The sequence below is a fragment of the Lissotriton helveticus genome, chromosome 5_1 (assembly GCF_964261635.1).
Source record: "Lissotriton helveticus chromosome 5_1, aLisHel1.1, whole genome shotgun sequence".
NCBI lineage: Eukaryota > Metazoa > Chordata > Amphibia > Caudata > Salamandridae > Lissotriton > Lissotriton helveticus.
Genome location: NC_136065.1, coordinates 684125951 through 684146859, shown reverse-complemented (window position 1 = coordinate 684146859; position 20909 = coordinate 684125951). Strand labels below are relative to the sequence as shown.

The following is a 20909-nucleotide window of genomic DNA, read 5'->3' as shown; positions in this document are numbered from 1 at the left end:
ATCTACTGAAGGCGTCCGCCAGGGATGTATTTTAGCTCCTTTTTTATTTCTGGTTTATACAAATGGTTTAGAAGGTTTTCTGTTGGAAACTGGTGCTGATTTCCCTAAGATTAATGGTAAAAGAATTCCAATGTTGTCATATGCAGATGACACTGTCCTAATGACCCTTACCCCCAATAGCATGCAGATTTGTCTGAATGCTTTTGATATGTTTATGGGAAAACTAGATCTTGGGGTCAATTTTACTAAATCTTTTGCCATGAATTGTGGTTCGAAAAGTGTTAAAATCCGCAAATTTAGGGTGAGGGACTTCAATATAGAGAAAGTTGATAACTTCAATTATCTGGGAAACCTTTTTAATAAAAAACTGAACTGGGAACCCTTGATGTTAGCCCGAGTTCAAAAGGTTACACAGTCAATTGAAGCTCTCTTTCGCTTTGCTAGTAAATTAGGACAACGACGTATAGCTGAAATAACATCTTTGTATAAAGCCAAATGTGTTTCTGCTATGACCTATGGTGCTGGTGTATGGGGGTCACATAATTGTGAAAAGATACAGATTATGGAGAATAAGTTTCTAAAACGTTTACTATCTGTCCCATCGGGCACATCAAATATATTTTGTCATAGTGAGGTTGGAATTGAGTTTGTAAGTGATATTATTCATGTTGCACCTTTAGTATTATGGTCTAAGGTTTGGCAATCTGATGAATTGAAATTGACAAAAGATATTCTTCAAGATTGTCTTAAACTTGAGCATTACAGGGAAATCCCATGGCTCCGATATGTGAGGGATACCTTTTATAAAATTGGGCTAGGCGCAATGTTTACAAATCCTGACATGCTTAATAAGGATACTAAGGAAATTATAAAAAAAGCGTATAGTCTCAATTTGGGTTCCCTAAAAAAGAATGAACATGTATTACGTGTTCGGGGAAGACTAGTGCGACAACTTTTATTTAACATATATTATGAACATGCAAGGGCGTTTCTATCTCACAAGGTTTCGCCTCAGTACTTTACACTTCCTTTTTGCTTTTCCAAAGCAGGGGAGTTGGAGGGAGAAGTTACCCTGTTGCCCCTGTAATAATAAGGTTTCGCAAAATACCCTGCACCTTATCCTTTTTTGCACTTTGTATAAGGACCCAAGAAATACCTTTATTAGACCATTACTATTATCCCTTGGAACGTGCTATTATAAAGAAGGTTATGAATTTTTGTTATCACTGTCAACTGTAAATATCTGTAATGCTGTATTGAATTTTATCAGATCAGCCCTTGTAATCAGAAACCGATATTGAATATTTTCGATAATCAAATTTGTGTAATTATGTATTGTGGTTTTACTATAGAATCATGTAGAAATGTATTGTGATTTTATTGCAGTTCTAGTGCTTTTTAAATTGATGTATACTTTTATGATTTCCTTGAGGAATCGAAATAAAGTTATTTGAATTGAAATTGAATTGGGCTAATCACTTATTCTCCCCGTGCCTCACAAAAAACAAAAAAAATGAATGTGTCCTCATGTAATGCAACTGGTGCTGTGTAAAGATACCTGATTCGGGTCAAGTTTGTGCTATATAAAACTCCGTAAAATAAAAATTAATAAAAAAATAAAAATAGGAGTGTGTGGGAGAGGGGGTAGAGAGGATCATGTGCTCTTTATTTCATTCAGCTACTCTCGTGAGAGAAACGAGAGCCGCTTGATTATCGTTAGGCTATTTGGTTTTAGGTTTAAACCTATAATAACTGATAAAACCCCACCAAAAGGAAAATAGCCAACACGGGTGTAAACATATAAACACTGAAAAAACACCTTTGCAACCACAAACTAAGTGCCATTCATTGAAAGGAAAAGATGAGTGAAATAGTCATTTTTATTTCTTCCTGCAAGGGCCAGTACAATGTGACTTTGTTATAGAAGGTAGCATCAAGAAAGACTGGGCTAACATTATTCTGCTTGAGTTTTGTTGTTTAGGGATGTCACTAAAACATTGTCACTTCTTCCTTCTGCTTTTTTCAGTTTTGTGGTCTTTGGTCTAAAGATGCAGTGTTTAGAAGCATGTTTTAGGTCTTATTTAGTTATTTTATAAACTGTACAGAATTTGGAAATATCAAAATCATATTTGAAATGTTGGTTACATTTGATTTCACTGATAGGTAAAATGGCTGGTTTCGTAAGAATATTTCCGAATATGTACCATCACATTTACACACAGACAGCGAATGGGTGAAATCCTTTGATATTAAAGCCCCCCTTTCTAGTAAGTCAGTATTTATTATAAGTGAATTGCCAAACATCCCAGTCTTTAAACATTCAATGCAAGATGTAGTGACAGGTATATGTGAAAAGAATGTTGTCACCAAGCATCTCAGATAGTGGTGAAAACATGACACCAGGCTTTTGGTAAACATGGAAAGCAGTGTCACTTGGAATGCTGCTGAAAAAAAGTTCCTTCCAAGTTCAATAAAGAGAGGAGTGATATTGTTTCTATTTGCAGTAATTCAGCTACGTATATGAAAAAGTTGTAGGAAGGCCTGTCAAAATCGATACCTGAGCTGAAGTGCTTCCCTGTAAGAGATCCTTGTCACTTGCTAGATGGTATGCTGAAAGCATGTTTACAATCTTCAGAGTTAATAAAGAATGCTATTGACTTTGTAGTCCATTCTGGTGCAGTAAAAAGGTATTTGAACATCATATACCCTGGACATATGCTACCTATACACATGCACTATCAGTGCAGAAAGCAAGCAATAATTAAAATTAAATACAAATTCCATTAACACCGGAAAAACACTGTTTCTGTTGTTTTTAATGGTGCGAAAATGTGTAACCACCGATAACCACTGTTTTTAAGGTATTGAAAAAACTGAAAAAACCCCACCAGAATTTACCAAAAATAGAAACTGAAAACAGGAAAGCCTAATTATCGTTATGCCAAAGTACTTCCAGAGATTGATTAGTACGACTTGCAGGCCTGTGGTGTTAAAATTTCCTTTCGGGTTCAGCACAGTGAATAGCTAACGCCTCCCTCTGTCTCTGATACGTAGGATGTCATTGACTGCTTGGATACAATCTGTTCTTGTGCTGCATCTGGATATGAGGAAGGCTGCAGATGTTTGTGGCTGTCTAAAGGATCGAGGTACTGTAGCTGAGTGATGAACAGTTTGAGGCACGGACGTGAGGATTTTAGGTGGGGGAGGATTTGCCTGGTTAGTCTGAGCCTAATAGACTGCACATGCGCTGTCCATACGAGGCATATTGTAGTTTACCAAAAGCATAGAGGAGCTTAGATCCTGCAGATTGCTTATCATTGGTTGGCTTTTCTGTCACTCTCATTTACCTGCTTCTTATTCATGTACGAGCTTGCTGCTCCATTGTTTGTCCTTCACAAGGAGAATTACCTCTTTACCATCTCTTTGATCGACTGGCCTCTCAGTTTCCACTGCTTGCTTTTCAAGCACTACTTTTTTCGTTTGTATTAGGCACTCTATGAGAGTTCATGTGTTTTTGAGCTGTCTCACTTATGTATGTCTCTCCTCTGCACTCATGTTGCTCTGTCACCTGAGTGCTTCTGCTCGCTCACTGGCTGTTGCGCTTGCCCGTGTGGTTCTCCTCATTGCCTCCTCGTGCTATCCGTGTTGCTTCCCCCACTCATTCCCTCCTCCTCACTCCCCTTTGTTTCTTCCACCCACCTGCTACCTCTGTGTTGAATTCCCCCAGCCCCTAGGTTGCGTCCCTGTCCCTCTGCCCTCCCCATGTTTGCTTCTGCCTTCCCCCGTCCTCCCCTGCGTTGATTCCTGTTGCGTCCATTCCCCTCAGGCTCACTTAAAAAAAAAAATGCTTTTGAATGTTTAATTTTCTTTTTAGTTACTGACCCAACTCAGATCAATAACTAAAATGAAAGAAAAAGCACCCATATAATTTGATGGACCCATGCATAGTGTGCATGCCTGCAAAATGACACGGGTGGCCGCATCTAGAGCTTTGTTTTTTTCCCCAAACGTTAAGCATGCTGCACTATATTAGACTTGCTGTGCAGTGTGGCTAAAAACAATTGGCAAAGCCAGGACTTGACCACCCGAATCCCCAGCCACATTTATGAACCTCATCACTGATATTGTCGCTCTGCTCAGCATCGACTCTAAGCCTACATTCTCCTTAGTGGCCTCAACTTTCACCAGGAAGACTGAAACAACCCCTGCTCCATAGGACTCAGCGAAAGCTCGAGCAACATTAGACTCACCCGGCTCAGACTGAACCAGCACACACTGCAGACACACACTGGATCCCATCTTGACCATAAGCGACAGCATCAAGTGCAACAGCTCACATGAACCTACCACTCCATCTTCACTTCCAAGTCAACACACCACAAGTCAACACCCCTCCACGTCTCCCACAACACCCTCCACAGAAGACTCCATGAGATTGCTATATCGGGATCCACTCTCAAATGGATCTGTTCCTTCCTCAAGGGAAGAGCCCAAAGGGTCAGGCCGCCACCCTTCACATCAGAGATCAAGAAAGTGATATGCAGTGTCATACGTTGATCATCCCTCAAACCCATTCTTTTCAACATATACATGAGCTCTGCAACATCATCCAAACACAAGCCATCACCATCATCTCCTACGCCCATAACATCCACCTGTTCCTCTTCCTGACGGACAAAATAAACACCACCAGTCCCAACTTCACCAACTGCATGACCATGGTAGCAGAGTGGATGCAACCAACTGGTTGAAGCTCAACTCGACAAGATGGAAGTACTGGTCTTCAGCAACAAGACCTCCCCATGGGATTTCACCTGGTGGCTGTTCGAGCAAGGACCACACCCACAGGCCACACAAGAAATCTATGGATTATCCTAGATGACAAGCTCAACATGACGGCTCAAGTCAATGCATTGTGCACCTCCTGCTTCCACATCCTACACATGCTGCGAAAGATATTCAAAGGGTTGCCTCGGAACACCAGACGGACCGCCACACAAGCACTCATCTCCAGCGGGCTGGACTATGTCAACACTCTCTATGCCGGAATCTCCAAGCTACTCTTACACAGACTCCAGACCATCCAGAACGCAGCTGCAAGACTCATACTCGACCTCCCGCACCGCATCCACATCACACCACAGGGAACTTACCTGGCTCCTCGTTCAAAAGTGAAGTCAATTCAGGCTTCTCACATACATGTACAAAGTCCTACACAACACAGGACCAGAATACCTGAAAAGCCCCATACACTTCCATCAACCCCCCCCCCCCCCCCCCCCAGATATCTATGGTCTGGCTCACTCACACTCGTTCACAAGCCCCGCATCTGTAAAATCAAAACCGGAGGTCTCTCCTCCTACATCGCACCCAAGACATGGAATGACCTCCCTAAATACACCAGAGCCTGCTTCTCACTTAATGAGTTCAGCAAGAAGCTGAAGACCTGGCTCTTCATATAAGCACCCTGCGACCACAGTCCTACACACCATGCCCAAGCGCCTGGATACTCTTTTGGGTGATTAGTGCGCTATAGAAATCAACATAGCATAACATCTTTGTAGGAGGTTGCCTTAAAGGAGTCAAAGTTGTCTGAGAGGTCATCTGGAGGAAAAGATGTTAAGTTATGATGCAGGTGTCACATTGTCTACTGTAAGGCTATAAGATTGGTTTCATGAACAGTGCTTTGTCCTGTGGTGGTGACTATACTGAAAATAGTTGTTTGCTATTAGTAGATTTCTTAAGTAAGTGTGGGATGATAGGTGAACTTTAGATTTGACGTGTGACTTACTGTCGTTGTTGGCTTGTTAAATGTTTCTTTTGTGGCCTTTGCTTTTGATTGGCTTTCTGGTCTAGCATGTTCCTACTTTGCCCATTTCCCTTTTACTGGGGTTTAGCCTTTGGTTGTATTGGGGTGCTAGAGGTTGTTTTTTGATGAACATGTACAAGTCTATGATGAGGTGGAGGACTGTGTTGAATGAGTCAACAAGTTTATCAAAGTCTTTGGGCGAGTTGCAGTTAGAGAATTGAGTTGTCCATGGAGATATGTGTGCGCGTGTGAGTGGTGTCCTAGGAGGACTTCAGTCTGTCCGTGTGGAGATTGTGTTTGTGGCATGCTTGAGGGAAGGAAGGAGGGAGAGGAAAGGTTAGCGTAGGGATGAGTAGGTGGCAGTAGCTGTCCCTATTACCCAATACCTTCAAACCTGGAAAATCGCTGTCAAGTAGGTAGGTGTTGATTGTGTGAAAGCTTGTGATGGCTGTTTTCAGTTTTGGTGTTCCTCTATCAAGTCATTGCTGTAGCCAAATGGCTTGTCAAAAAGATGTGAGGCTGTGTTAACTGGTGGTAAGAGAGAAGTGTTCAACGAGGTTTCCGTGAAAGCCAAAAATATAAACATACAGACTTAAACAGTTATCCAGACATAAGCAATAGATTCCCCCTTTTGAATTGTGCTTCTAGAATGAACATGCTCACGTTTCTGTGAAAGTGACCACTTGAGGTAAACGTGAAGTTTTTGTTTCTTGCTTGTTAATTAAAAAGCACAGGTGCAGCAGGCACGCAAGGCTGTCTTATCTCAGCTATGTATGGTTTGTTGCCTTGAACTTTAAAGTGGACCGAGAGAATAATTAGTTGTTTTGCAATGGATGTTCTGCCAGAACGCTCGTTTGTGAGAATAGTGTTTTTTTAGGTTAGATACAAGTGACATATACTTTGAAATATGACTTCTGTAATATGTAACCAGACGCGCCTTTCAGGGGAGCATAGGCCACTTGCATAAGGAATGCTGTTCGCTTTAAACAAATGCCTTGAGACAGAGATAAGTGGTGAGCACAGGCCCCTCGAATGTCATCGCTGTAAATCTGCCTTGCTGATAAACGTATCTGTCCTTTTGAAATATAGCTACCTTTCCTTTGTTTGAATTTTGGAGCCGCACGTGCATAATGAGTTAAGCAATTATGATGTAAAGCCATGAGTGTTCAAACATATATAAGGGACATCGTAACCCAAGCAATTCAAAACATTTGACTGATTGCACTCTGTATGTTTCCACCCCAGGGCTGAGAGCAAATAAAGTTTGCTTCTTAGATCACCATGACTGTGTATTGCCTGTTTTTTTCCAGATAAATTGTGCTTTTACATTTCTGAAGTAACTGTGGGATTTATGGAATCGGTGAAGGGTGTGTGAGTGTATGTGCAGGTGAACAGATGTATCTGATAGTAAGGTAGCCTCCTTTTTAGGTCGAGCTGGTGTAGAAGTGTGAAGCATTGCGTCAGCGAAGCATCTATTGTCGTCCACTTCTGGGAATGTGAGACAGGGGATGTGCACGCGCAAGCCCTCGGCGCTTTCACCTCGTGGGCGCGCACGCCCAGCCCGGCGCCGTGCACATCTCCTGTCTCACATTCACTGTAAGTCAGCCTCTCGCCTCTCTCAATCGCGTGTGCACACACAGAGCCACACTCACGCATGCACACACATACACACACGCATGCACACACACGCAGGCCCCTCCCCCCCAGCAAGTGCACGTAACTTGTGTTCACACAGCCTGCAAGCTCTCACTTACCGGCTCGGTTCTTGCCCATCTCCTGGCACGCCGCGGGGCTCTCCTCACCACTCGGGAGCCCCGTGTTGCCTCTGGTGCCATGCAGTCTTCGGCCGGTCCCTCTGATGGGGCCAGTGACTTCAGCATTCAGGCTGCTGGGTTCCGGACGTTCTCCCGGTGGTTCCTTCCTGTTTCTTTTGCAGGCCCCGCCCACGTCCCAACGAAGGCTGCCTGACTTCCGCGATGTCGCACGACCAATGCTTTTTTTCTTTGAGCAGCCGATTGCCGCGTCGTGGTTCTGAACACACAGGCGCCTATCACTTGTAGGACACACACATTGAGCTGCATCCATTTCTTTGGCTTTTGAAGATGAATAAACACCATGCGGGCCCACAGTGAGAACTTCTACTAGGAGGACTCTTTCCTGGTGCCAAATATAATTGCGTGATAATACGGGATTGCCTGCTCTTCCGGCTGGCTGCCGTGCTTCAAAGTGTCTTCAGACAGCTTACTGTATAATTATTACTCCGTGGCAGTGCTTTGAGGTCATAGCCTCCTTGGAAGGATGAAGATCTGAAGCCTGCCCCCCTGGTTGTAACACTGTAGTAGCTGTTCTCCCTCTGTTCCAGTCACCAGCGGCAGGGAGCGTTACAGTCCGGATCCTGATTATTGTAATTTAGGTGACAGCTGCCGACTGTCCCGATATTCTTTTTGTTCCAGTGGTCTCTGGTCCCATCCCCAGTACGCCTTGAAGATTATGCAGAGAATTTGAAATTCAGCTCTTTGTTCCTCTGAAACCATGGAACCACATCGGAGCAGGCTTAGTTGTGTGATCTTCTTAATTACAAGCAGAATCTTACTACTTGGTTCTGTGCCAGATGCACGTTGCGTATCATAGAGGGGCAGGTAGAGTTGATAGGGCCAGGGCTTTAAGTGGGATGAAAGAAGTGGGGGTCCCCGAAAGGGGTGGGGCTTATATAATTTAGGGTGGCGCTGAAACATTTACACTAAAAGTTCCGTAGAAGGCAACCCCACCCTCACATTTGCATGGAATCACAACCCCAACTGACATACGTGACCATTGCTATATGCGGTTTGCAGAGGCCAATAGATTGGATGACCAAGAATTCTGAACACTTGCCCCTGACAAACACTAAGAGAAACTTACTACCTATAGTCACAACTCAATTGTGCCCAATATAAACACCTAGATGCCAGTGGAGAAGAATAATATGATGCCTGAAAAAAAGTACACAACTTCCTGGAAACATCAGTCATAGGCAATGTAAGATTTAATAAAGCATGTGAAATATATGCAGGAACGACATGGGTTACTTTAACGTTTTGACACTAATTTATCAGTGTTTTTGCATGAAAAGGTAAGGACCTGAATGCAGGGCCCGAAAGGGACCCTCTTGCGTGTCCTTTTTAGGTCTTGCCTGGCGTTGCAGCGCGAAGCGCTATCGCCAGCGAGACTTATTGTGATTGTGTTGCCTCTCATGTGGTACAGGCCGGGGCACGTGCTGATCGGGGTCGGTGGACGATACTTGAAGCACGGGTTGCTTTCACTTTCAAGTTGTTTTAGTGCCATATAAAATCTGACATCAACTTGACGTCTTGTTTTTCTTTCAGACACGGAGATTACTTTTTGATACTCTGGTAAGACAATTTGTATACACAGAGCACGGGGTGCTTTTACTGATTAGCTTTTTACAGCGTCGCTCACATGTTCTCATTTTTTTCGTGCAGAGAGGAGATCGTGCTCTTCCTCGTAAGACGCAGTAAACAAGATGCAAGGATGTTTTAGTATCACATTTTTAATCTCTTCATGGCCGATCTACCATTCCATTTGCATAAAGTAAATGCTCGCGCGCCTAACCTTGCAGGATGTATCATAAAATATTTATAATATTGCGGACGACACCATACGACTTAGCCTTACTCCAATAGGCATTCAATGGTTAATTGAGTCCTTTGGTAAATATATAAAAGCAAACCAGCTAAAGATGAGTAAAAAAGATAACAAAAATAATGATACACGTACTAGACCAAAGTCCCGAACATGGAAAGTAGGCGGAATGGAGATTGACACAGTCAGGACATGCAAATACTTAGGAAACACATTTGATGACAGACTATTGTTTAAAGGCCACTTTAACACCTTGAGAGCCAACACTTCTTCCTTAATTTACGCCTTTAGCTCCCTGCTTGACAGGTTATCATGCCCCAGCCACGAACATTTGGTAAAAATTTGGAAGACAAAGCTTGTCCCTGCATTAGCTTATGGATCCGTAATTTTTCGAGGTGTTGATTTCAATTTACTGAACCAACTACAAAAGACTTTAAATCCGCCTTCAGGATTCCACGGAGCAGTGGCCATGCTGAAATTCGGTTGGAGTTTGGCCTGCAAAGCCACAAATTTGTAAAACAGGCTGCTTATTGAAAAAGCTTACATATTCTGTTTGAACTAATCCCAGTCCATTACCAATTCTGTGTTGTCAAGAACCTATAAATCATGATCTTTCAAGTGTCTGGCGATCTTATTTATCTGAGTGCCTTGACATTTTTAATAGCCAGTCACTTGGGCTCATGACAATAAACAAAGGAGCTTTTAAGAACATTCTAAATCAAGTGACAAATGTTTTATCTTTTACAAAAGACAAAGAGGCCCTACCGGCAAAAAGGCAGGCCTAGATTGTTAACAATTCATTAGAGAAACTTGAGCTCCAGCCTTACTTACTATTGCATATGCCAACATGCATGAGGGACGCATTTTTCAAGCTAAGACTGGGTAGGTACCCAACCAAGGAAGGCACGCCCAGGTGGGTGCAACAATGGCAAGCAAATTGTTGCAGGCTATGTGGTTAGTCAAAGGAAACTTTTATGCACAAAGTTTGCGTCTGCCCTCGTGTACTACAAGCACCGCGTACTTTGTTGAAACCATTGTTCATTTTCCTTGGTGTGAGAACATAGTGTCAAGCCCTTATTCTCTGTCTATCTGGAAAATCAACCCCTCTGTCGCCTTATCAAGCTTTTACTGGTAGCGGAAAACATGTGGAAATTGTCCTAGCATTCTCTCTGAGTAGAACTAGCATGGCCTTTCCACTGTTCACTGTTTTAATTGCGTTGTGATTATTGTTGTATGTTTAGTGATAATTTTCATTACTTGAACTATGGCAGTTTTAATAAGGATGGTATTGTTGACGCACTTTAGGGATCCTATGTACTACTCGAACAATGTCGAATATCTACGCCTTTATGGCTCTTGACTGTTCACTGTTTTAATAGTGATATGATTATTGATGCACTTTAGTGATACTTTGTACTACTGATACAATGTCAGTTTTAATTAGGAAGTTACTATTGATGCTCTTATGCAATATTTTGTACTGTTTAATGTTGGATATAATTGCTTTTCATGTCTCTTGATTGACTACAAACAACTTAGTAATTGTTACACTCATTTTTGCACAATAGTAGGTCTTGCCCTTGGATATGAAATTCCAATTAAATTGTAACTAACGCACCACAGAATGTTTTATGTACATTGTAATTATTTTTTATTAATCAGACATTAAACTATTACTACTATCCTACAAGTCATATTGAGGCGACTCCTGCATTTGATTAAGAATGAATTACGTTTTGGTTAGTCAGTTCCAAGTCTGCACTTGACATCTGTGCTTTGAAGAAGAGAAATTCTTTGAGGCAGTCAGTGTTGTAAACAAAAGTTTGCTGTTGTTGGTATATTAATGAATCTTGATTAGTAATTTGTCAAGGGAGTGTTGAGGTGTTTCTATGAACACGGTGAAGATCAGAGTGGGGAAGATGCCCATTTTTGGGGCAATGCAGGTCAGTGGTAATTCTTGAAAGTTATAGGAGCCCATGTGGCTGAGTGGAGAGCAACTATAGAGATGGGACACAAATTAACAAAGCACAGTGCTCGTGAAGCTCCTGCACATGTTTTGATGAGGGCTTGATAGTCGGAACTCTCAAAGCTAGTTGCAGATTAAACAGGGACACCCTTATCTACAGTGAGAGCATTGTCCACAGATTAGATGATAGCTGTGTCATTGAAGCATCATACTTTGAAGTCTGAAGGAAAGTCCTTTGGGAGACTTTTTGATTCAATCTGCTCTTGATAGTGGTTGGCAACAGGGTTTTATTTTACTTTTGAATGTGAGGTGGTGATGGGGTCAGCTGGTGGGTAGATCGTTGTCAGATCTATGCTGGTTTTTCCGATTGTCTATTCTAACCGCATATTCCTTACCATTTGAATATTTCCTACCCATCAAACTGGATCCAGAAGAGTTTTAGCAGCACCCCTGTGCACTGCCAGGTGGTGCTAATGGCTCTGCGTCAACGCCATTCCACGCAGGACGTGATCGTGTGCTGGCCTACAAAAGCACCATCCATGCACTCTGACATCAGTTCCTTTCTTTCCGCGCCAACAGATGCAGATCTGGAACAACGCTCTTTGAGAGACAAAGCAATTCTACAGGGAGTGTAAGGGTATATGTCACCTCTCAAATCTACATGGTTCAAACCCTATAGGGAATGTCTAAATCAAATGACAGTGACTGACCCACATGTGTTTTGCCTGTAATGCTTAGGGTCAGACTATGACTCTAAAGCCTGCAGGAAATGTGTCTTGATGCATCCCAAGGCTAATTGAGACTGGGAAGTGAAGCTCTTTGCGACAAAGCACCACAAGACCACACACTGTGATCAGTTAAGAGCTAAAGGTGTTATCCTCCCGTTTCAGATCGTCTTCCCAATCTAAATGCTCGGGCAAATCCAAGAAAAAGTGTTAGAAACCCAAGCGAGACTTGGCCCGACATTCCACTATTGATCTCCCGAAAAGGTGCAAAGGTGTCATTGGGCCTCAAGGTTGCACTCCCAAAGTCACTCTACTTAAGAGTCGATTCTGACCCTTGTTCTGCAGCAACCAGAATTCCCGATGCCGTTGGCAACTCCACAGCAAATTGAGGACTTCCACAAAGCCATGCTGCTGCTGTTTGACACATTACAGGCTCCCTCTGGCACGCCTGCATGAACCCGAGAGGCCTCCCAACTGCTATTCCACTAGCAGGTCCCTCCTTGGCACCAGCTGGGCCCTTTGGATTTGCTCCGGGCTCCAGACTGACTTTGGTTCCATTTCCCTCCCTGGTGCCACAAACCACGCCAGAACAGGATCTACAGATGCCTGTGCCATCGACTCTGGGTGACAATGGCTAACCCACAGTGCTGTCAAATGTCCAAAAGGCTCTGCCACTAACTTATCCAATGCTGCACGCTGCTTTATTTGAGGTATAACTATTTTGTCAAACTTCTGATTTTGACACAGTGCCTCTACCTTCTTGAAGGGCTCGTGTCCTGCACGAATTATTCAGCAGAGTCTGGTAATTGAGACTGTGATGCTGAGTATGTGATTGCCCAGCCATACCAAGAGGAAAACTAGTAAGAAGACCTCCAGGATGACAGTGGTCTAGACACCTCACCAGACACTGGACTAGTTAATCCCTGAGGCCCTTCCACTGATGAGAGCTTCTCCTTTTCCATGGTTGTGCGAAAGGCAGTTTAGGTTCTCGACCTTTAGCTTCCTACTCAGGAAACTAATACCAGTGTCTTTTATGAGGTACTTTAGCATGGCCAGAAAAGTTCTGAGCCTCGTCTTGCATTCAATGAGGCTCTAACTGTTACCCTTTCGGGGATTTGGGCCAAACCCTGCTCATGCCCACCTGATAATCAGCAGATCACTAGGCATCACCACACTGCCCCAGGTGATCCAGATTACTTTGCTCCTCATCTGATGCCTAAGAAACTTGTAGTCCAGGCTTCTGCCAGTAAGGTGAATCCAAACTAATTTCCCATGAAACCCAATGACCGAGAATCAAAGAGGATGGAAACCGTTGGTAAAAGAATATTCTGCTCAACCAGCTTGGCCCTTTGCTCTGTAAATTCAAGTTGCCTCTTGGGCCAGTACTCTCATGCCTTGTAGGACTCATTAGCCAATGTATTACCCATGGTCTCGGGATAAGCCAGTACCATCCTTTCTCAGGCAATACAGGGAGATTGTGATACAACCAAATTCACAATTTGTTCTGGGCTCAATACCACTGCTTCTCTGCAAAGAGCTATCCATACTAGTGTGGCCTTTCCCAGGCATGCCAAGATATGGTCCACCGGGTTATCGGGAAACGTCCAGGTTAGCCTTATGGACATGCCATTCGATGAATCCCATCTTTTCAGGAATAAAGCAGACACTTTATAAATAAATAAGTAAATGGCACTACAGTGCTTCAAACATAAAAGGGCCACAGCACGTTATCTGGGCCTCTCTGCTCCCAACTGCCAGCAGTACCAACAATTTCACCCCTTCCAGGGCTACAGTAGGGGCTACCACTATTGGCCAATCACTGCACCTATTGCTCTAGTGCTTTGCGGTTACAGTGACCACAGGATAGGGCAACAAGGACAGCACACAGCCCAGTCTCCAGCCCCTATTACAAAACAATGGGATGACCCAAAATTACACTGAAGGACCTGGGTAACTAGTGATACAAGCAACAATGGTTCAATTGGAAAAGAACAAAAATAAAACTCTGAATCCAGGAGGGCAAAATTAACCCCTTCCATGCATTTGTCGGCCAATGGCCTTCGCTGTCCCGCCCACTCCGCTAAACTGCCGCAACGCGGCGGAATTGCCGTCGCCGTTAAGCGGTTAATCAACTTCTTCAAACATTATTTACATGGACCCCCTCGGAATCAATCACAGCTGATAAGAGGTCAAAGCAGAAGAACAGAATTAATAAAAGAAAATTAAATACATTTTTCAAATACACACACGAAAATTGTATTTACATCTTTTTTTATGTAGTTAAATTAGCAGGAAATATAGTATTTATACAGTTTTTTAATATTCATACAGTTATTTCATTAAACTCTTAGCTCCAGGAAAAAGATTTTAGTGATAGAATAGGTGCTCAGAGAAGGTGCTCATGAAAAATTGAGAGTGAAGGAGGAATGGGGTATGGACCCATTACATATACCATAGTTCTTCATATGGATGCCTGCCCAACATATAGGTGCATAACAAAAACAAAATCTATTTAATCCAATGGCGGCACAGTTATTAAATACAAATTGTCACCCTGTGAATCATCTATTCAAATCAGTCTTTTTATGGGATGTCGACATTTCGCCCCTACACAAAGGAAATGGCCAATGATTGCTTGAACAGCGGGTCTTCTTCAGGGCTGGGTGAGTGAATAAAGAAGGAGAAACCAGGATACAACCATCATCCATGTGTGGTAAAACCATTTATATTTGCAAAGAATGTAGGAGGCCAAAATGCCCATCAGTAAATGGAGCTATTGATCTACCTTATAAACGTGGTTAGATTGTCAGAAAGGTTCGCAGAGGAAATTAGTAACAATATCCTTCCAGCAAATAGATTGAACCTAAAACACTTTTCTAGGGGAAACTCAATTCCCACATCTGCCCGTTTTTGAATGAATCACATGACTACCTCTCAGTCCTACCCAGTGTCCTCTTCCCGCGGCTCCAGCCCCATCAGCTACCACCATCCCCAAGCCCTTTTAGCATGCCCTTGCTGGCTCACGTTCATCCTTTCTAAGGCAAGATTTGACATTTTTTTACCAGGGTGGCAGGCAAGCACTTCGGACAAATGTTTCCTGCACATTGTTCAGCAGGGTTACACTCTACCATTTCTCAAAATCTGGCTGCTCCTACCACCATCCTCAAAAAGACAATGGAGGACCATCTATCTCTCTTACACCAGAAAGTGCAGGCTCTTTTGGCCAAAGGAGCGAGAGAGGATCTGGGTGCCAGAAGTCTGTTGTGGCTGTTATTCCCGCTTCTTCCTGGTGCAGAAAAAGGACATAGGGACTCCGCCCCATGCTAGATCTTCACCCTCTCAATGCCTTTTTGCAAAACGACAAATTCAGGATGCTCGCCCTGGCCCAATTCTTGTCTGCCCTTGGCCCTGGAGACTGGTTGGTATCGCTGGACCAGCAGAACGCTTATGTACACATGTCCATCCTTCAGGCCCACAGACCTTAACTGTGGTTCATTGGAGGCCACAGCATTCTCATTTTGCTGTGCTCCCTTTTGCCCTACCAGCACCCTTCTGGTGTTCACGAAAGTGATGGTGGTGATTGAAGCACGTCTTTGGAGAGCAGACAACCCGGTCTTCCCCTACTTCGACAACTGGCTGTTGAAGGCGGGCTGGCCACAGGCAGTCACCCACCTCCAGACTGCAACAAACATCATATCATTCTTGGGGTTAACTTTCAATGTACCAAAGTCTTAACTGACTCCTTCTCAGCAGTACCGTTCCTACTCCCTGGAGACCAGGGCATTTGGACCATGAGGCCGATGTTTCAACCTCTGTCCTTGATATCAGTGTGGGTGACTCTGGGGCTGCTGGGACTGATAACCCCCTCCTCTTAGTCAAGTATGTCAGATGGCATATACGGGCTCTTTAGTGGAATCGGAAATCTCAGTTGGCACAGCACCAGGGGATCTTTCAGGATCTGTTTCAGATTTCGAAGGAGACTACAAAAGATCCGAACTGATTGCTGCAAGGCAGCCATGGCATCAGTGGCAGACCCCTTTCCTTTACTGTACGCAAAGTTCACAGTCATTACCAACACATCATTTCTGGGTTGAGGTGGTCATCTGGGAAAGGTGGACATCAGACACTTCTAATTTCTGGCGGTACCTGGCTCTATAGCCGCCTTCTGGAGCTGAGAGCCATTCACTTGGTGTTGAAAGCTTTACTGCCCTTCATTAAAAGGAAGCTGTGCAAGTGCTCATGGACAACACCATCACACTGTGGTACTGCAACAAGCAGGTTGGGGTGAGGTTATGGACCCTGTGCCACGAGGCTCTGCATCTCTAGATATAGCTAGACCACCAAGGAATCTTTCTGTGGACTCGCCACCTGGCAGGTTCCTTGGACGCCAGAGCGACCAAGCTAAGCTATCAATGCCTTTCTAGATCACGAACAGCAGTTGCATACATAGGTGGTGATAATAGGCAGAACCCTGGCTTGATCTCTTCACAACTGCGGAGAACACACAATGTCAGCACTGCTCTGAGATGCGTTCTGTGTCGTGTGGAACTCTGGATTCCTGTATGCCTTTCCGCTAATGTCTCTCCTACCCTGGGTTCTGAAGAAGAGCAGGATCAACCGAGCCCAAGTCATCCTGGTGGCCCTGGATGGGCTTGAAGAGTATGGTATCCCAAATTCAAGGGCACAAGCCTCCATCCTCCGATCAGACTGCCTCCTCGGGAGGACCTCCTGTCGCAGCAGCATGGCAGGTTTCTGCATCTGAACCTGCACAACCTACACCTCCATTTTTTGAGATTGAGTGGTGACAGTTGAGTGCCTTCAACCTTCCTCCCAATATTCATTTCATCTTGGCAGCCCGCAGTCCCTTAACCAAATCTATATATACCTGCCATTAGGTTTGGTTTATGTCCTGCTGCGCTTCTTAGATGATCTCCCCTCTACAGGCCAAATCTTTTTGACGTTTTGTTGTTTGTATTTGTTCCTGACCGAGCAAAGCCGTGCCTTGGACACTGTTAATGTGTACCTGTTGGCTCTATTGCCCTTTTTAAGGTTTCTGGACCAGTCCTCTATTCAAATCGCCAGTAGTGATGTGTTTCCTCAAAGAGTTACAACATATGTTCCCCCCTCTCTATTTTTTATGCTCCAGTAGGACTTACATTTGGTCCTAAAATTTATCATGTGCACGCCTTTTGAGTCTCTCCACAGTTGTTCTCTCTGACTCCTTACCCTCAATTTCATGTCGCCATAACATAGCAGCGATGAGTGAGCGAGCTACAGTCCTTTTCTGTTACCCACCTTGCACCTCATTCTACCCAGACAGGCTGGTTCTGCAGACTCAAGCCTCAATTCTTTATCATATTCTCTTGAGCAAGGAAAGCCAAGGCTGTACAGAAAAGGACCGTCTTGTGCTGGAACGTACTCTGCATTAAGATCTGCTATGTACTGGCCCAAAAGCAGCCCCCTGATGGGTGGCGTACTCATTCTACCAGAGCCGCTGCTGCTACCACTGTAATGGCGCTTGGGGTGAGTTATCTGGACATTTGTCAGGCTGCTATGTGGACATCACTCCATACTCCATACTTTCACAAGGCTATATTGTCTTGGCTGCCAGTTCTGCCGGGGAAGGCATTTTGCCCGCTCAGTCCTTCCAGACTTTTTGGTTTGACCTGTTCACCGACTCACCACTTAGAAGATACTGCTTTGGTATCTTATCAAAAGCAGAGCAATCTGCGGTTAAAATCCTTTATTAGAAGGCCAAATTACTTACCTTCTGTAACGTTTTTCTGGTAGAGCCTCTCTCTAACCACAGATTCCTCACTGACCCTCCTGCTTCCCGGCCTGCACTAGTCACGACGACTGATCTGATTTTGTCTCGTCGTTGGCAGGCGTGGATAGGTCCCAAAGGAACTAAAGGCGGCGTGCATGACGGTGCGCTTATGTAGGCCCATGCATGTCACGTCCAGTGTGGAACAATGTCCACACAATGCCATCTGTGCCCCCGCTGCATAATAGAATAGATGGGATTGTGGTGATTTGTATGTTCTTGTTGGTGTACTGTCTGATTTTGCTGATCTTTTCAAGGAAGACTTTATTGATGACGTTTTATTTGTCTTAGCTTGATGGACTGTTTTGATGGGTTTTGTGCTGGCAAAAGTACATTCATTGTGTTGTGATTCCAGACATAGAAATATGAAGCTTTTAATGTTCTCTTGTTTTCAGATAGTGTTTGCTGCCCAAGGTCTTGAGTGGACTAGGGATGGTTCAGTTTGTCTCGATCACAGTTTCATTGCACCAAAGATGTCGACATTGGCTTCAAAGACGTTATAAACAGGGATAAGCTATATGTTTTATTTGAATGGTGTTTGATAGTGTGAGATGGTCTTGTTTATGTGATTTAAAGGGAAAGGCTTTGAAGGAGCAAACCTGATGTTTTATTGGGTTGGTCTTCAATGTTGGATAATTTGCTATTGATGGAAGATTAAAGTTACGGCTAAGTGGGTTGATCCATCCAGTTATTTTGGGTTAAGGCATTGTGTTGCCCCCAATGTTTGTTGGTTTAGTTACATTCTGCCTGATAATTAGTATATTTAAGAGATCAATGAATGTGGGTTGTGTTTTTTCTTGGACGTAGGGCCTACCCGCATGCTGTGATTACGGTGCGTTTGACGATTTTTAATGAGGTCAGTGATTTCCTTGATGAAGGTGTTACTATTTCTTTATATTCTGTAAATCTGTTTCAAGATGAGTGTTACTAGGAGAAGATGTGGAAGTGGCAGGTGATGTTTTTCATGAAGGTGCGGTTAGAGGGTTCTTTGGGAGTGCACAGCTCTTTTGCTGTTTTATTGATGAATCTTCACTTGTATTCACAATTATTTGAGCTATTAAATATTGTAACCTTTGTAGTGGAGTGTATGGTGGTAGGTGTGAGCCATGTTTGAGTGATGAAGAGCATGTTGAAGTTATGTTTTGATGGGAGCGTCTGCTACATCCACATCATGGCACACCATGGAATTGCCTTTGCTGCGCATCAGGTAGCAACTAAATCAGCATCTCACTCATCACCACACACAAGCCACCAGCAGACATTCTGCTGCTGTTGTTGTAGCTTGTATATAGTTGGGGGTTTGGTGGGTTTTGAGTGGTGATGAGTGAGATGTTGATTTAGTTGCTACCTGATGCTCAGGAATGGTAATTCCATGGTGTGCCAGAATGGTGAAGCAGCAGAATTTCCCATCAACTCACACATTTCAGTGTCATGTGCATGAAATCACCAGAGTGTGAGTTTCACGAGTAATTGAGATGTGTGTTATGTTTGTGTGAGAGGAGAGTGTGGTCATTTAGGAGTGTATGATTTGACGTGGTATTTCCAAAAGGCACTGGCCCTGCTCTTTGATCCTTTTGAGCAAACTTTGATTTGGAGCCACAGATAAGACACTCTGAGGATGGAACATGTTGGGAACTTCCTTCTTGTGATCTATCTTTGTGGGGGCTCTGACTGCACATACTGTCTGCAGGGGCCAAAGACTGCATGAAACACCTGAACAAGGGATTTAAAAAATCCTATTCTTGATACGTTTACATATGAGATGCACCGCGAGGTTTACATTTAAGAATATTCTGTACAAAAGTGACTATGGTCATTAGGTGAAAGAGCAGAACCATGACTAGTAATAAGGTTATCATCCACGTTTTATAATAATAACACTGAGTATCTCGCAGTGTGAGCAGCTTGCTGTCTTTTATGATTTTACACCTTTCTGTACCCATTCCTGCTTTTTGGTTATCTGAAAATAAAACAATGAGTGAAGGTTTTACTTACAGTCCACTTTCTTTTGAGCTCGATCAGGTCCCATCAATGTGGGATTAAGACTACAGGGGCCCGCAATTTGCTGCTTTAATCGAAATGTATACTGAATGCCTGCTTACATGTCATTCCTGTACCTACTGTATGCTGAGCGATTTTTAAATAAAAAAGAGTTTATATAAATTTAAAAAAGTAAGACTACAGGTGTCCCTAAACGTGTATACAATTAAGTAGTTAGAACTCATTCTTCCAAAAAGTTGTAAGAGTAGGCCTTCCTCTACTACTCTTCATTTGATATTCAGTACATTTAATCATTTATGCATCATTTACAGTCCTTGTCTCTGTAATTCCTACCAACAAGACTCCTTAGAACATACTGAGTTTTGCAGATGTATGTTGTAGCTTTGTGGACCTCTGGTATGTTTCTGTGCTCTGGCGCAGAGAACCTAGTTGGTCTTGAACGGTTCTTGATGGGAGGTGCTCGACATTAAACTCTATAATGTTGCCTTTTAACTTGGTATTTTTCTTATTCAAGCAGTACAACGTTTTTTTTCTCTTTAAACTTGATAGTCTTTTTACTTATAGCATTTATTTTATATATTATATTTGTATTTATGAAATGTTTATCTTTGTATCGGTCAGAAGACTAAGTTGTATTGCATCATATATAATTGAATTAACTTGTATTACTTAAAATTAATAAAAAATATTGGAACAATGGGGAAAAAACAAAACTTCTATAATGCTGTGTATGTCGCCTCCTGCTGATGTTTTCTCCCTGCTTGTCCACTTCAGGCTGCAGCTTATCGCTGATCTGCTGATGGAGCGGTTTGTGAGCTCTGGACTCATGCTACGTGAATGGGATCGGGTGAAACTGCATGCCACAATCATGAACACTCTTTTCCGAAGAGATCCAAATGGTATGTATTTCTGAAAGAGACTCGGAAGCATACATACAATGCT

The 20909-nt window shown here is 43.3% G+C and overlaps 1 protein-coding gene across 1 annotated transcript in view; it reads left to right on the top strand.

Moving 5' to 3' along the window:
• Positions 1-20909, top strand: part of ASCC1 (activating signal cointegrator 1 complex subunit 1) — a 771288-nt gene that overhangs the window by 466234 nt on the left and 284145 nt on the right. Inside the window, exon 8 of the mRNA XM_078643075.1 lies at positions 20742-20866. Within this exon, the coding sequence (XP_078499201.1) occupies positions 20742-20866 (125 nt within the window). The remainder of the gene's footprint in view (positions 1-20741; positions 20867-20909) is intronic.